General features: G+C 45.2%; 1 protein-coding gene across 16 annotated transcripts in view; it reads right to left on the reverse strand.

Moving 5' to 3' along the window:
* Positions 1-1,651: 1,651 nt before the first annotated feature.
* Positions 1,652-16,933, reverse strand: part of PHF21A (PHD finger protein 21A) — a 141,318-nt gene continuing 126,036 nt past the window's right edge. For all 16 annotated transcript variants that reach the window (XM_054198100.1, XM_054198101.1, XM_054198105.1 and 13 more), the window contains 4 exons: positions 14,794-14,949; positions 13,089-13,164; positions 12,662-12,765; positions 1,652-10,733 (listed from right to left, as the gene is read on the reverse strand). In XM_054198100.1, the coding sequence (XP_054054075.1) occupies positions 10,479-10,733; positions 12,662-12,765; positions 13,089-13,164; positions 14,794-14,949 (591 nt within the window). In that variant the 3' untranslated portion in view covers positions 1,652-10,478. The remainder of the gene's footprint in view (positions 10,734-12,661; positions 12,766-13,088; positions 13,165-14,793; positions 14,950-16,933) is intronic.

Here is a 16,933-nt window from a genome sequence, read left to right on the forward strand (position 1 = left end):
GGAGAGCAACGCGGGGCCAGCCTGAGCCTCAGCTGGGGGAAAGGCATCGCTGGGCTTCCTCTGCCTGGTGCGTTTGAAGCCGTTTCCCTTTCTGGCTGGCACAGCGGAAGAGTTGGGGAGCAGGGAGCAACAGCAGGCAAAAGAAATGCCCATGTCACCGAGTGGCGGGCGCCCACATCCCCTGCCAGCTGTGACATGGCTGGCGGTCGCTGACTACTGTGGTGGGATCGAGCAGCCTGCGCCTTTTAAACGGAGCCTGGGGCTTCACAGCTTAGGCATGTACTCAGTGTAATCACACCCAAGTAGCAGAGATGTGTTTTTCTTCTTCTGGCGGTGCTGCGGCTCGTTCCCGAGGCCAGCAGGTGAAGCTGTCTGCTGGGCTGTGACCTGCAGGACCTTCTCCTTGCCTGACGAGGACAGTAGCCCAGCTCAGGCCACGACACAGGTGACAGGACTGGCTGGGGCTCTCCTGCTGAATGGCCTTGGCTTTACAAGACTGTTGGGAATAAAAACTGTCTCTTAGGCTGTATGAGCCACCAGCTTCGCAACTGCAAGGGGGGAGGACAGGGGTGGTATGCCAGGAGCAAGCTGTTGAGGCTTTATTTGGGAAAGGGCTGGAAAGACGGTGCTGATGGCTGTGACGCCAGGCACAGCTCCACCTGACCGGTCCCCAGCAGACAGCTTTTGTTTCATACAGCCAAAACTCGGCGACAGCGCTCTGCTGCTGCATTAAGCAATGGCACAGGTTTAGACCAGATCTAGACAGTAGAAGGGCACAAACTGGACCACAGGAAATTCTGTCTGAACATAAGGAAAAACTTCTTTACGTTGAGGGTGACAGAGTCCTGGAACAGGCTGCCCAGAGAGGTGGTGGAGTCTCCTTCTCTGCAGATGTTCAAAACCCGCCCAGATGCGTTCCTGTCCAACCTGCTCTAAGTGAACCTGCTTTTGCATGTGGGCTGGACTAGATGGTCTCCAGAGGTCCCATCCAACCCCTATCATTCTGTGATTCTGTGAGAGTTTAGCCTGCTCTGTGCTGGAGATGAGCTCCGGGATGGAGCAGGCCTCTTCTGGGCATCTCTCTGATGGTTAGACGGTTACAGAAATGCTGGCTCTGCAGTCTTTTTTGGAAGGTGTTCTGCTGTGCCTATAGCAGGAGGACCGCGTGCCATCGTTTTCAGATAATCCTTCCCAGTCCAGCCAGTCCTTAGCCCAAAACGTACCTACAAGTGTTCAGGTACCTGGAGTAAACCCAGCTTGGGTTTGGTTTGGTCTCCGTGTGCCCTCTGCCGGGAGGCACCACTGAGTCAGAGCCTGCAGAGTTTTTTTTCTTAACCCAGCACAACCCCTTTTAGAGCTAAAATTCATTTCTACTAACGCAGCACCCTTCTCCCTGCCAAGAGAGTGAGCCTCCAGCTGGAGCGCCCTGCAGCCATCGCACAGAAACTCCTCCCGGGGCCGGGGACTTTCTGCAGGCACCGTGACGTCCCCTGTGCTGGTGGGACCCACTGTCCCCGCCTGGTACATACAGCTAAGGAGACAAGAGATTTTATTGTGTTTTATTTAGTAAAATGTTAAAATAAATAAATACAAATTGATCAGATGCTCTGTACCCCCTCCCCCTCCCACCCCCCCAACTTTAATTTGCTAAAATCTAAACACATTTGTACCAAAACTGAAAACCACAAGGGACTTGAAGGCAGCAAAGAGACTGCAGATCACTATGAGCATCAGGCTAAAAAAAATAGAGATATTTAAAAAACCCAAACCAGCTCACGAGTCGGTGTTCTTAAGATGTGATTCTGTGACAACAGAGCAGTACCGGTCAGAAAGGGCATTTTACACCAGGGCCTGTGAGGACGGGAGACTGGCGGGGAGAGGGGCAGCACAGGCGGGTGGCTCCGGCTCACGGAGGGCAGAGAGCTGTGGCTTCACCGTGGGGAAACCCAGCCAGGAGAGAAGCTGCCACTGTCCCCTCGCAGCGCTGGGCCCATGGACGTGGGGGGCTGCACTGCCAGAACCAGGGGTTGTTCAGCAAAAGCACCTGGTGAAAAGTCGGGCGGGCCGAGGAGGGACCGGAGCTCGGACACGGCGCCCTGCAGTGTCAACTCCTGGTCCGACCCCAAGCCAGGAGTCCCTTTTTACAGCTTGGTCTTGGTGAAACGCGGTGGGTGCGAAGGGACAGGATGAAGCACAGCACACAGGCGGGTGGGGGCATCAACAAGTCCGCTGAGATGGTGCCTGCACGATTGCAGGAACGCGAAGCTGTGATGGAGGCCTGAGTGTTTTCTCTACCCCGGCAGAGCTGCCTTCACAACCTGCCTGCCCTCGGCTGCGGACGACACGGTGGGTGCTTGCAGATTAGAGCCAGTCAGCCCCCAAAAGATGGAAGTACCACATGGGAAGCCACACCACCGCTGCACCGGGCCCTCCCAGGCAAGCTGCCGCTCTGCACCACGGGCTCCGCTGTTGTTAACGCTGTGAAGTTGTTTCCTTCCCGCGCAGGAGCCTGAACAGGTTGGCAGTAGCCATCTTCCTCCCGGTTACCTTGCTTAACGTAGTTTGCAACAGCACCCCTGTTTTTTGCTCCTGTGGGACTATGAGAGGTGGCCACGGTGCCTCTGCCAGCATAAAAGGGTGCCTGGGGGGGCCCGGCAGCTGTAAGTAGTCCGTGGGGCACAACCGCCTGTTGGCTCTGGTTGCGTGGGGCTGCCGGGAAGCTGCCCCAGCCTCAGGGGCTTATGCAGTAGCAAAAACCCTCCTTAAGGAGGGTCTTGGCTGCCTGTCACGTAGGGCATCAGGAATGACTCAGAGACAACGTACCTTCTGGAAGGGAGAGCTGGTGGGTAAGATGCTACTTCTGGCTCTAGAGTCAATCAGTGTTTTGATGCCAGTGATAGTTAAAGGGAAAAAACGTATGAGACTATGATTAGAAATTACACATTAGCCCAGAACAAGCAGAAACAAGCAGCCTCCTGCCGCACCCAGCACAGAGCGCGACTGTACCTCCTCCTTCAGCAGTGCCCACAGCCCACGGAAAACAGCTCGTGCAGTGCCAGAGCTGCCGGTACCCGCTTTACCGAGGGGAATGCGAGGCACAGAGGGATTCTCCCTTTCTTTTTCAAATAAGTGCCCTGCCCCGCTCAATTTCGGCATGCCTGGCCTGATAGATCTGGATAGATCTGGATCTGACAGGTCTGTGCTTGCACGGACACAGCATCGCCCCAGTGCTGCTGCAGCCTCAACCCTCAGCACTGGGGATCCACAATCACGGGTGGCCGCTGAACACAGCCCTGGGAGCTCTGTGCCGGACCGGCATAAGCCACTGCCTCCCTCCCGACCTCAGCTACACCCCCCGCCCCGGCCATTCTGGTTGCTCACTAAGAAAAGTGCTTTCTGGAAGCTCAGAGGCAACTATACTTCACATCTTTTCCGACAACACAGATAAAAGAAGGCAGGCAACAAAAGAGCAGGAATTGGTCGAGGTGTACATTTCCCAGTGTAAATTCAGGAAAAAGAAAAAAGATGCAAATTCCCTGGGTGGTGAAAAGTCTGCTGAGCGCCAGCAGACCGATATTGCTCATGGCTCGCGGCGGCCGCCTTTCTGCGCCACCTCTCTGCCCCGGACAGACCGAGACAAGCTTACAAGGCTTTTGAGTTCCCCGGGCGCTCCCAATAGTAAACATGCCCTTAAGTACTTCTTCCTTCCTAGACATGGACTGGGATGAGCTTCTCTGTCTGAAGCATTTGACACCTGCTGGGATACTACAGAGTGAAGAAGAACAGACACTGAGAGCTTACTACCCTGCTAACACACTCCAGCCAGGAGCGCCGTTCTCCCAGGAAGGTGCCCCAGGGGCTGCTGCTTAATGTAGCCCTGCTGCAGGCCCTCAGCGCGGCTCTCCAGGCTCAGCTCCTCAAGGGTTACGTTAAAATTACCACATGACCCTGTCTAGCTGCTCTGCTGAACTGCCTTTTTATATGTGCCCCTAAATAAACCAGATCCTCAGAAAACAGGGAGGCATTACTGCACAGAGGGGTTTTGGCACAGAACTACCAGATGTGATGGCCCAGAGAACAGGAACCTTGCACGGATACTCCAAGAGACAGCCGAGAATTACCTGACTCTCAGGTCCTGCCCGGCATCATCTCCTCTGCTCACTCAGGACCCAGGACCTCTGGAAGGTGACGCTGGTTTCAACTAGGCTGATCGTGACACTCGAACTAGGAAGGTGCAAACCACACTGGCGAGCTGAACCTTTGGCTAGTCCCAGGAACATTGCTAGCCAGGGGATTTTTTAATTAATTCAGTCCAGATGAGGACAGGCTCTGGCTGCCCCAAGGTCTGCCTGATCTGCCTTGTCCCATGTTGTACCACAGAAGTCAAACAAGGCTCCGGTCAGGGTGGGATGACTTGGCAGCAGAAGCAGAGCTAGGGGTGATTTAGTGCCCACTTTTGTCCCCATCTGCAGCTGAGAAACTCTTCCACCACACTTTGGAACAGAGATCAACCCAAGTCAGAAATCGCGGTGGGATAAAGAGCCTTTTTGTTCTCATCTTTCCATTGTACTTTCAAACCCTGTACCTGCAGGGATACTTGTCTCCTCACAATGGAGCCCTATTTCGCCCCTGGATTTTTCCTACCCTCGCTTTCCCTTCTTCTCATCTCTTTCCATTTCTTTTCTCTGCTCTGCTTTACCCCACGTAGTCTTGCTTTCTTTTGCTCCTCCTGCTTGCTTTCTTCCATTCCCCTGTCTCCAGCCCTTCTCACTGCCCTTGCTTCTCTGAACAGGCCTCTGTCCTTTCCCTCATCCCTGCAGCAGCCAGCTCTGGCCAGGGACGATGAGAAGCCCTGGCCCGACTGTTCTCACGCGACAGACTCCAGCGCAGCCATTCGCACAGCACCAGCGCTCCTGGCGAGCCTGTTTTCCATTCGCTCCTGGGGTACTTCAGTAATACTGACAGGGGCTACAGACAGACCCTCACACAGGTAAGGTCTTGGTTTTCTGAAACAAGCCCACATCTTAAATTGACCTCTGGGAGAGGCGTTTTGTCTTTTCATGGGTCTATAATTACCAAGCTTACCAGTGCATGGTATAAATAATTTTCTTTATTGGCAAGTTTCAACTATGTGCTCAGCCTGTACAAGACACAATGATGCAGAAAGTTCTTGTCCCAGATAAGAGATAAACACGGGGGAAATGGGAGCTAAAGGACAGAGAGTGTCATATTTTTCAAGTATTACATTCCATTCTGTAGGCGTTACAAACAGGACTGAGGCTTAAGGAAGGATCTGAGTAAGACGGCAATAACCTGGAGACAAGATGTCTGCAGCTCTTGTGTTTTCCTGATCCCACCTGATTTTTAGGGCTTTCCCTGGCCCAAGTCTGACCACTGAAAACGAGGATCCAACAGCGTGTTGCTGCGAGGCTCCCTCACGTGCCCTCAGAGACCAGTACCTAGCTGCCTGTTGGAAAGGTTCTTTGAAGACCTTTTGCATTCTGAATGCCAGAAACTACAGAATCCACACGGTGCTTGGGAATGGCCTTCGCTGAGGTAGTTTGTTGGCCAGGCAAGCCTAAGTGCCAAATGAATTAGCTGCACGACAAAACATCTTCCTCTTTCTCCAGGTTCCTGACTCTTCTGAAGAGTTTCTACACACTTGTCAGAGAACTCTCTGCAGTAACCCAGCAAGGCTGAACTTGCCCTGGATCTTCAGAATCCCAAATGGGGGTGAAGAAGGGTCAAAACAGTTCATAAAAGACACAACAAATTCTACCCAAAAGGGCATGGTCCACAAGGAATTGTAATATCGGTATTTCAGTGGTCATCTGAGCAGCTCACCGAGAGAGGCCCTCAGTAAAAGAGTGAATTTTGGTTTGACGTTTGAATATGATATTTTAAAAAACATGTTTCATTAAAAAACATGTATTCATCATTAGTGCTTCAGAAGCAAAGAGGACAGGGTGCAACCCAGCTGGGGAAAAAGAAGAAAGAGAAAAATATGTGCACTGCAAATTCACAAGTATTTTCCACTGTATCCACATGGGAAGGAAATTTCAGAGTTTACTCCCTCTATTGTAGGCTGCCACTGCTTGGTGGGGCTAAGAGGGAGATTTCACTCTGGGTCCTCCTGAATGCTGATCATGCTGCTTTTCAGGGCTGCCTCTGCAACGGTACAGGGAAGAAAATGATTTGAAGCCAAAGAGGTCAGAATTAGGGTTCACATTTCTAGACAGCTGGAATACAGATGTGCTTTCTTAAGCCTGGTCAACTAGGAAGGATAAAATACAATATTGTTTTTTTCTACCAACAACAAACCCAACAGATCTGCCCATAAAATTATCACCTCTTTAATTTCTAGTTTAGCGGCTTTTAATTCATATCCCTGCCGACAGAAACTTGCCAGCAACAGAGAACAAAGTCCTTGTTTTGCTCATGCAAACCATTAGTTCATCCCACCAACATGGTAACTCCCGGCTAATGATGTCTTTGAAGAACCATCCATGCTAGTCACCCTGCCTGCCAATCAGCCCCAGCAGTACCACCTTTACCATGTTTCTGCTAAAACCACTGCTGGCACTAAACGTAGATAATGAGAATACTAACGAGAATACTAATTCTTCTAGCCAGGTCACATGCTAGCTTTCCCACTCAGACCACAACACACCTTTCCAGCTGTTTAAAGAACAGATTGCAAGGAGAAGGGAAAAAACTGCTCCTGCGATACTTACTCTCTTTCTGAGCAAGGAAGCAGGGTGACTTCTTAAAGCCCTTCGCACTGGGCTGAGAGCCAGGACCGCCTCTGATATGAGCTTCCTCTGTGGTCTCATCTCCTCCTTTATAACAGAGACTTAAAAGCCACTTATTTCCCACCAATGACAAGCAATGACATAAGAATTAGTTAGTATCTTGATGGTGGTTTGGAAATACAAAATGCCAGTCATTATGACAGCTTCCCAAAGAGCAGAAGTTTTACTACAAACTCACTCTAAAGTATTATATGTGGAAAAATCCCAAACAATGCAAACCCAAGTCAAGCTTGAGTTTTAAATTTCAGAGAGTTTAAATTTCTTCCTTGAGTGGAACCCCTTAGAGCCGCTAGAAAAAAACCCCACATTTTCCTCTGTATTTAGCAAATGACAATTCACCTTCCACCCTACTGTTGCTAATTGGGCAGTGATAACGCCAATTTACTTTTGTCTATGTATCAGCGTCATTGCCAGTGTCAGTGCAGCCTTGGGAATGCTCCTTGCCTATTGATGGATACTGCTGCAAAACCAGGAGGGAAAGCATCCAAACCGGATCAGCAAGAGAGAGAAGACTACCTAGCAGCATCAAAAAGTCTAACTGAAGATCATTTCTCTGCCAGGTAATGATTAACTAAAGGCATCCTTTTACAGTCTGGAACACAAATGCTGTAACAAAAGGGACAAAAAAGTCTATACTTATCTACTCGGATTCCGGAGAGGAGCAGATGCCTCAGAAAAGCAATAATAGCTGTTTTAACATCTCCTGGGTGGCTAACTGTGCTCAAATTTAAATGTGGCTACCAGTGAATTTCACTTCCGTCCCCTCCCAAATTGGCAAAGAAAACAGAAGGACGATTGAGTCTTCAGGCATAGCTTGCTATCCCCAAATAGTGCAGTGCTTCCAAGAGAGCTCAGAAGATAACACCAGCAATAAGAACATGAGAACTACGAAGACTCAGTGCACCTATTCCTAAAGATTGCGTCTTACCAGGAATGTACTCAGTGCTTCAGAAGATGATGTTAAGAATTACCCAAGCGGCCAACTAGAGAACAAACCCAACTAGAGAACAAACTCAAAGAGAGTTTCTCCTGAGTATCTGGCCGTTAGTTGCTGGCTCATATTCTAAAAAAAGAAGTCTCGTGTTCAGTTTGTTTTTTCTCTTCATCCCTTGAAATACATAGTCCTTTGTTTAAATGCTACGGGTTGCTGGCCCAGTGCTGCCCTATGGTAATGACCCCCACTGGTAACTGGGTTGATGCAAGGACATTTTTAGTTTGATCAGTTTTGACGTCATCTGCCCAGCTGTCTCCCTGCCACTTGTGCTAACTTAACCTCCCAGCTCTGCTAGTTCAGAACAAAACTCAAACATCAAAAGACAGAGTCTAGGTTATCACAGGTTCAGCTGAGAAGTGCACAGAAGAGTCACTTTCCCAGCTACAGACAAATGTGAGAACTCGGGATACCAGTTCTGAGCTCAGAGCTGAAAATAGTGCACGCTCCTACAGAAGGAATAAAAGTCTTTAAAGGGCAGAAGGGCAACCTAAAGGAGAGCGAAGAAAACAGCTCCAAGAATCCCACAGAAGCATACTTGGCTGTGGCAGCAAAGAGACCCTCTCAGGCTATGTAGTGTCTGGAGTATTCACTCATTCTTGCTCAGAAATACATCCTTGAAATCCAAAGCTTTTCTGTCTTCCACTAGAAACAGTTGAGCAGGTGTGCCTCGCCACCCAACACATGCTCCCAAGGGCACCACACCAGGGACTCTGCCTCACGTTGTCTGTGTAGTGGCTCAACTCTGCTCCCACTGGAAGTAAAGGGAGTTTTCCCAGTACTTCCAGTGGAAATGGGGTTTGCCCAAATGTTTATACGCAGTAGTGAAACTAGGCAGCTCTGGGACACAACCCGAAGAGACCAGAATCAGCAATCTCAACTGTGACAGACCCCACAATAAAAGGAAGCATAAGGCAAGCTTTGCTCTCTAGAGCCAAAAGATTATACATGAGATGAACTTCTTAAACAAGAGGATGTAACAGAAGGTGATTTTTAGTCCAACCAACTCACTGTCTTTCATTCTCAAGCTCTAATCAGTCCATATCACCAAACTATAAAAGCCTTAAACAAGCATGCTGCCAATTGCTTTTCTCTGGGCTACAAACATATGAAAGCATGGGGGAGATACGGTAACGGCAGAGACAAGCCTGGCAGATCCCCCAGGTGGGGCGAGATCCAGCACTGTAGGATTTGATTCTCTTAGAGTTTAGCCAGTAGCACGTATTGTATAATCTACGGAAACTGTCCCATTGGATTTTAAAACACAAACACAGCAGACAGAATGTCATCATAAATAAGCAAAGTCTGTGTTAAAAAATTCTAAGTACACAGCATTTTCTCCAGTTCTGACACCTTTTTAATAGAAATCACTTGTTTAGGAAACAAATAGCACTTTTGTAATTTTTTTTTTTTTACAATGTTTCTTACCTTGATCTTATTTTAAGTAACACTAGGAAGACCTCAATATCTTTTATTTTCCTTTTTAATTTAAAAAAGTTGGTTTTTTCCCCCAGATACAAAGATTTTGCCCTTGCATAAAAAAACAGTGCCCAAAACGATGACACAAGGACTCACAAAGACTCACTGTATCTCACTGACACTATTACTTCTAATCTATACCATGCAAGGTCCCATCTACCTCTTTAATTAGACTGTCAGCCTGAAAAACAGCTTTTCTATTCCTTATTTAGTTCTTGTTACCAAAAGAAGAGAAAGGAAGTGAAAGAAAAGGACATTTCTCTGTTCAGTTCACACATCTGGGTCATGTGTTACTTTGTTCAGGATACCTTTGTTGTTTATAAATATAGAAAAGGGTTGGAATCTCATTTTCAAGTAATCAATGCACATTTTCTCTTGGGACACCTCCGTCCAATGCTCCAAGCTGACCCTGGATTCTGGCCCTCTGTTTTCCCGTTCCCAACGTAGGCTTTCTGGATGAGTGTGAGGACCCAAAAAATTCTGCAAAGCATGTCTGGTGTTTAATGTGAAGAAATAGGATTAACCCAAAGCTGTTGGGACAGTAGATCCTCAGCCTGTACATGTGCTGGTTACTCAGTGAAAAGTCCATCTCCTTTCCTTTTGTACATCTCCTGTCTAAACAATAGTAAATACTGCTTATTTGATAGACTTGTCCCTTCTGGGCACTGGGATTTGATAATTTATATTTCTGTTTTTTTGGTTTAATAGTACTGAGAGTTTAGAAACAGGAAAAGCCCACAGGCTCTTTGGACTTGTTTTTGTTTTTCCCTAGCTAAACAAACTGTTCTGCAAATAAGGATTTGAAACCTGCTCTCCTCCCTCATCCCTGCTCCTCACCCCAAACAAAAATAAAACAAACCTATAGTGGCTGTGGAGGCTGCTGCAGGCACACACTGGTGTAAAATATAGAGAGAGTAAATATATTATTTCACTTGGCATGGTGCTGGCAAAGAACCCCCAGCTGGCACTATTCATGTAACATGATCCAAACTTTGCATGTACACACAGAATAAGAAGGATCAATTGGCAAACTCCGGTGCCGCCTGGCACAAGCATCTTCACGCTCTCTCTGGAACCAAAGAACTAAAGAATTCTGCACTTTCCAGAAGAAATCCGGTTTTGCTTTTCTAGAGTTTCATTATTTTGCTCTTCCTCCTTGCCGCCACCTCCCTTGGCGCCTTCTTAACTTCACTGTGTTATTTAGTCTCATCGCTCTTGTTACAGTTCACCATGCAGCTCTGGGAAGGGGAGGGGGCTAAGGTGGAGGTGGCAGCATTAGTATTGTTAGTGGAGTCCATGCCATTGGAGATGGCTACTGAATTGACTTCAGAGTTTATGGGTTTTGAAAGGTCGATGCCTTGGATGAGGCGGATCAGCTGTTTTACCTTCTCCAAGGAGCTGTGCATCTCCTTCTGTTTTGCAAGGATGGTATTCTTCATTTCCATGCATTTCTGCAGCAAAACAGAAAAGCAGTAACAAGTTCAAGCTTATGAATGAAAGAAGGTAAGAGAAGGAATATGATGTTCATAGATCTAAATGTAAGTATGTAGAAAAGACTGCAGCTACAATTTCACTTTCCCAGCCTAGAAGAAAAAGTGTCTCAGGGCTGTTTCGCAGAATTCTTATTTGCAGGCTGAGGAATTAAATTGCCAGTACATAGCTGTCACCTGGTATGGCCCCCTTTCATCCCAAGGTGTTTTGCAAATCCACACAGACAGCTCCATCCTTTTGTGTTCCTTTTGAAGGGAAACTTCCATGTATATGTTCTTATTATTTTTCTATTAGTATTGCACTGCTGAAATTTCTTTAGCTCAGATCTGCAAACTCAGGCATCCTACTGCAGCTGACTGCTGACAGTGTGTGTGCATGCCGCTAATGGGATACAGCCTTTGCTTTCACATACATTTTAGCAGGAACATCACTTCCTCCTCTCAAGAAATAAAGGGGCACTTGAAAAGAAAAACAAGCCCTTCTTCACTTGAAAATCTTATTTTGTGGCCACTTCTTTCACTTAGAAGCGGTAGTAACCTAGACAGCTCATCAGTTAAGAGTCATGGTAAGATAACTTTAAAAAAAATGATGTTTCAAGGGCGAAAAACTGCTTATATCTGTATTTGAAACTCTCAAAAAGGAGGAGATGGTAGCTATGTCCGTAACATTCAGGTTCTTACATGAAGATGGCAACCTTCCTACATTTTTTAAACCTTTTATCCATGCTGATCTCCAGACACTGTTGGTTTCAGCTTTACTATTTTCATGTGCAGCTCACGGCATCATAAGAATGCCACAAAATTTAGACTATTTTGTGTCTTATTAGGACAGTTCCATTGAAAGTATAAGCAATGACTTGATCATAGAAAATAAACCATTCTCCTTACCTACTGTCAATCCCTCATGTTAAGGGCTTGCATCACTGGGAAACAGTGTTAGTGCTCTAGTGCTGCTCAGGTTATGCCCAGCCACTGCTAACCAGAAGATGACAGCCTCAAGAACTGATAACCAGCACCTCTCACCACTTCTTTGCTCACAATTGTTTTATTTGTATTGGCAGCATTTAGGGGTCTTTAGACATGGGGAACTTACTTTTGTTCTAATAGGTAAAGACAGGCAGGTCAAAAAGCATCTGTATTTAAAAAGAAAAGTTTGTACTTATGTATCCAGCCTTACAGATGCTACCGCATAAGAGATTTCAGTATTTTTCATTCTGTGATCGTGACTAGGGCTATGCTAACTGAGGGGCTCAAACTTTACACTGGCAATCGAAGAGCCTGATTTGCATATTAAGCTAAGAAGAGAGAGCAAATTAACAGGTATGCTCCAATTACTGTGATAAACTAAGGTGGAAACTACAGCTTCTGATTAGAAGTATGACATTGTTTAATTAATGTGATGCAGAGGCATGCACAGTGTCCCGCTGCTGACTGCCAAGGCAACATGCCAAAAGCCCTAGAGCCAGCCATGAGTAAATGGTCACTTTCATATTAGGAAGGTCTGGAAAGTGCACCAAGACTGTAACTCTTATTACACACAGAGGCCAAACTGTTCATATTTAAGTGAGCCACTGGAGAATTTGACTTAATCCACTGCCCACAGAAAATAATGCTCTGGGTCATGTTTGTCACCTACGGATATTATAGTCACTGCACATCTACAATACACAGTCAGCACGGATCATGTATAAGTGACTCAATCTAAGTATATGTTGCCTGTATTTCATTCCTGCTCCCCAAAGTCCTAGAAAAGCAAAGGAAAGCGCTCACTCAATTCTCAGTTAATCCAGTGGAAGACAGGTCTAGCACATGGACTCGTTCTCCAGTTTTCTCTCTGCGTTCTGGCAACAGAACACAGGTGCAAAGCTATTTAGAAGGGCAATACTCACCGTTATAGAATTGCTGAGCTGTTTGACCTTCTGCTCTAGTTGTTCTCTTTCCTGTTTTAAATCTGAACTCCATTTAAGTAGTTTCTGTTTTTCCTCTTCTTTTGCTACAAAACAGAATATTAATCGAATATTTAAAATGTTCCTGTTCCAACAGTGGACAGAGGCTCTAAAATGGTTCTTTTAAAGAATGTAATTGTGTTTAAAGTCAATTCAACAACTTGTGTACTAAATCACAAGCAAAATTTCACCAGCATACACAAGCATCACCGAAGGCTTAACATTTAGACAGCTATTTCCACTGGACTAGCGATTAAGGTTCCTTCCCTTTAATTTCCTTTTGTAAAGGAAGTACCATTCTATCCCATTCCCAAAATAACATCTTCCATTGTTAAAAGTGAAACGGAAGTGTTGTTCCCCATTTTCCTACCTGCTTTATATGCAATATATGAATGAACAATTGCTAAGGTTCCTGGCCATGGGATTGCTTCTTCCTTCTTTAGCATCTGAAAGAAAAGCGTTTAGAGATTTAGCTGTTATACAATCTACCTCTAGGTAAGCAAAAAGGAGAGAGAGAAAGAGGGGAAGACTGAGGGTTTTCTTTTATGACTGTCATTAGTCTCAGTCCTGTTAACATGAAGCTTCACAGACCTGTTCTGAGATTTAACAGAGGGAATTATTCACAACTGTATTGTGACTCCCACAAAGCAGGCCTGTTTCTTACAAATGTCAGCATTTTCTCAAATTCCCTCCATAGCCACAAATAAACTCTACTAATGAAACTGAACAACTTAAAAGAGGAATGAAAGGGTAATATATCTGAACTCAAACTTGCCAGGAGACATAAACATTATTTCATGGTTCAGACAAATTGCTGATCTTAGTTGTTCTGGGAGAAAACTTTTCATGGCACGGAGCAGTCTCCACACCTGACATTCAAACATCATGCTTCCTGGCTAGTAAAATATGAAACCGTCTTATCTCCCCTTCTTATCAGAATCATCTTAATAGAACTGTCAAACCCTCTTTATAAGGGTAAGCACCATTTTGTCTTTCAGATCCTTCCTACATATTCCTTCCTAAAAAACTTTATTTTGAGAGGAAAGAGATGTATTGTGTCTCTTGAATAAGTGAATCAGAGGGGTGTCTCAGAAGGGCTCGGTCTCTTTACAGTGAAGTATCTCAGAATTTTCCCCCTTAATTTTGTGGGAAACTATCACAGAAATATGAAGAGGGATAAAGTGAGAGTAGGCTAGAGCCTACTCTCTAGGAGTAGGGAAGTGGTAACACCCCCTCCTCGCTTGCAACTACTGACCACGTCATTTGAGTTTTGCATTCTCATTCTTCCGAACAGCATATTCTGAACAGGCTGTTTTCTTATGTTACCATCTGGCTAACCGAAGGTCACGTGGGCGACCAAGCAATATGCTAAATCAGACAGAACGCTAACAGCTTCAGTCTGCTGGTTATCAGCAATCCTTTGCAACTTCTGGAGTTCCATGTAAGGGTTAGGAATACAATAGTTTACTTCTTTGTCTTGTAATCTCAATGCAATTATAAAAAAAATATTAACATATCATCTGTTCACTTCAATTGTGTACTTTCAGAAAGGGATCTGGAAGGAAGAAGAACCAAACTGTTCACCTATTCTTGTTATACTGATGCTGGATGATATTATTAAAGAGATCACTGAAGACAACCTCTCTGATATTTGATTTACATGAGCAAACATGGGCTTATATTTGCTCTATCTATTGAGGTAGGCTTGTGCAAATGTTTTATTTATTTGTTCAGAAGAATATACTAATAACTTCTGAAGAAATAACAAGCTTAAGATGAACAGGAAAACTTCTATGGGTCATAGAGAACCTTTCCCAAAAGTTTGTGTGCTTTGGCCCAGAAAATAAGTAAAAGGACCCCAAATCTGGAAGCAAGACTTAACAGTTTTGTATTTGCACGCATCCCAACAGAGATAATTTGATCAAATTCACACAAGCCCTATTACAGATCAAATAGATTTGTTCAGTGTCAGACTGTCTTGAGCTAAGTCAGCCAAGTGATCTGGTTATTTTCTTTAATGCGGAAAAATCTTTACAGTGCACTGTATATAACTCTCCCTGTCTGTCAAACAATACCTGGTCTTGACATTTGGGACAGATCCACATGCCCTTGGGAATGGTTTTCAGAGGCGGGTCCAGACAGTCCAGGTGATAAACACGTGAACATGTGTCACACATCAGCAACTGCCCGCTTTTTCTGCAAACACTGCAAAAATCCTCATGGATATCGCCCTATAAAATTGAGGGGAAGGGGTGTGGGTGAGAAAAAGAGAGAGAGAAGGCAAAAAGTGAACTTTGACCTTTGACATCTACATCCTAGTTGAATGCAAAGTTACAGCACAAACTAAAGGGTTCCAAATGGCCAAACCCCTTTTAGGACGTGAAACAGGAAAACCAGGCAGGATGTCAGAAACACTGACATCTGTTCTCCCAAGCACTCCCTCTGTTCTCCCAAGGCAAAATGTTACAGCAAACACTTCTTACAATAGCTTCCCTTAACAATTGCTACCCCATACCCTGTCTTCTTTAAGATTCCCCCTTTACCCTGCTTTTTTTTTTTTGCCTAAAGAGACGAGCTACCCACTTTCTTAACCCTTCTCATTTCTGGATGTAAGCACAACTCCACTTCGGGAATGCTGATGAGGCCGTCTCTTGCCAGTAACAGTATGTAAGAAAGCCCATTTGAGCGACTTAAAAGAACACTGTCAAATATTCAGGTCACCCTTAAAAATGAAACTGGAAGGAAAAGGTGTTGTGTTTGTAAATGAAAAAGAACAGAATGAATTATGTTCTGAGACAATTCTTTTTACTTCACTTAGGCTAACTCAAATTGCACTAAAAAAGCTGTGACTCAAAATCTTCTCATTCTCTATAGAGTGGCTTGTTTCATCACTAACACAGGCTGAGAGCCAGGATGAGGGAATACCAAGAGAGATTTTCTAACTAAGGGGTTTTTTAAAAGAAAGAATTGAAACCATTACTGTCAGTGTCTCCTAAGAAATCACCATCAGAGGGAATTTTTTTCTACAGCCCTTAACTTCCCAGAAAGGTAGGTCCGATTTTTGTCACTTTTTCTTCTCTCTCTCTCCTCCTGTTACTCCCATCTCATGCTTGGGGTGGTGGTGGTGTTTCTGTTTGGTTTTCTTTGGGATTTGGGTATTTGAGCAAAGAGGCATGAAAGAAAGACAGAGCATCCGCAGAAGAATAGAGTGGCACCACAGCCCTTTCTTCTCACCGCCTATGGGCTGTCCTAGCAACTTGACATATTCAAGGTCCCACCTGGAGTCTGAAATAGGCACTTCTCACCAACTTCAGTCAAAGTTTCACACACATCAGATCTGCAAGACTGCGATTTTAAGATGTGTGTGTTGAGTCAAACTGCACGTATACGTTCCCCCTGTACGAAGTATCAACGTGTGCAAGGTTTAATTTTGACCCATACAGTCTTTTCACGTGTGTGAATAAGTTCTATCAATTTGGGGGGATAGCAGACTTGGCCGTGCACTCACACATTAAGTTGCCAGGCAAGAAAAATGACACTAATCTCTACTATGGATAAAATATTAAACATATTAGAAGAATGACACACAAGCAATCTGCTCAGGTTTCTACTCCCCATCTCTATTGCTGATGAGGCCTTTCTTTGAAGGGAAGGCTATTCTTCTCTTAATTCCCAAGGTTAGTACTGATGTCATGTTTTGCAAAGGATCAATCTTTAGTGAATTTACAGTGCCATGTTTTGGTTCCGTAAGTCCCAGGGATCATTGAGAGCTGGGTTATGGTATTATTTCATCCTTCAACACCAAAGAGCTCCTCAATGTTAAGTGAAGAGTTAAATGAGTGACATTTCATGCCTCTTGTGAAGTGATCTGTGTAACCAGGCTGGGAAGAACTTCTTTTCCTCTGTCATGCATGCTGCGAGTACAAGGAAAAGAAGGCAGGCAGGAGACATCATATAAGCTAAAACAAAATCCTCTGTAACCTAAGGAAAAATCAAAGAGGGAAATTCTCATCTTTTAGAAGAAAACTCTCATTCTAGAGAATTATGTATGTTAAGGTGCTTTGGTTGCCACAGACTACACGATGAAACTTGGCAACTGGCTCCGGTGCAAAAGTATTGGTGTGTTGAATACCAAACCTTTTTTATCTAATACTCTGTACAAGGAGACCTACACAAAAGACACATGTAGTTGCTTCTTGAGGGGGAGACATTTAG

The sequence above is a fragment of the Rissa tridactyla genome, chromosome 4, assembly GCF_028500815.1.
Source record: "Rissa tridactyla isolate bRisTri1 chromosome 4, bRisTri1.patW.cur.20221130, whole genome shotgun sequence".
Taxonomy (NCBI): domain Eukaryota; kingdom Metazoa; phylum Chordata; class Aves; order Charadriiformes; family Laridae; genus Rissa; species Rissa tridactyla.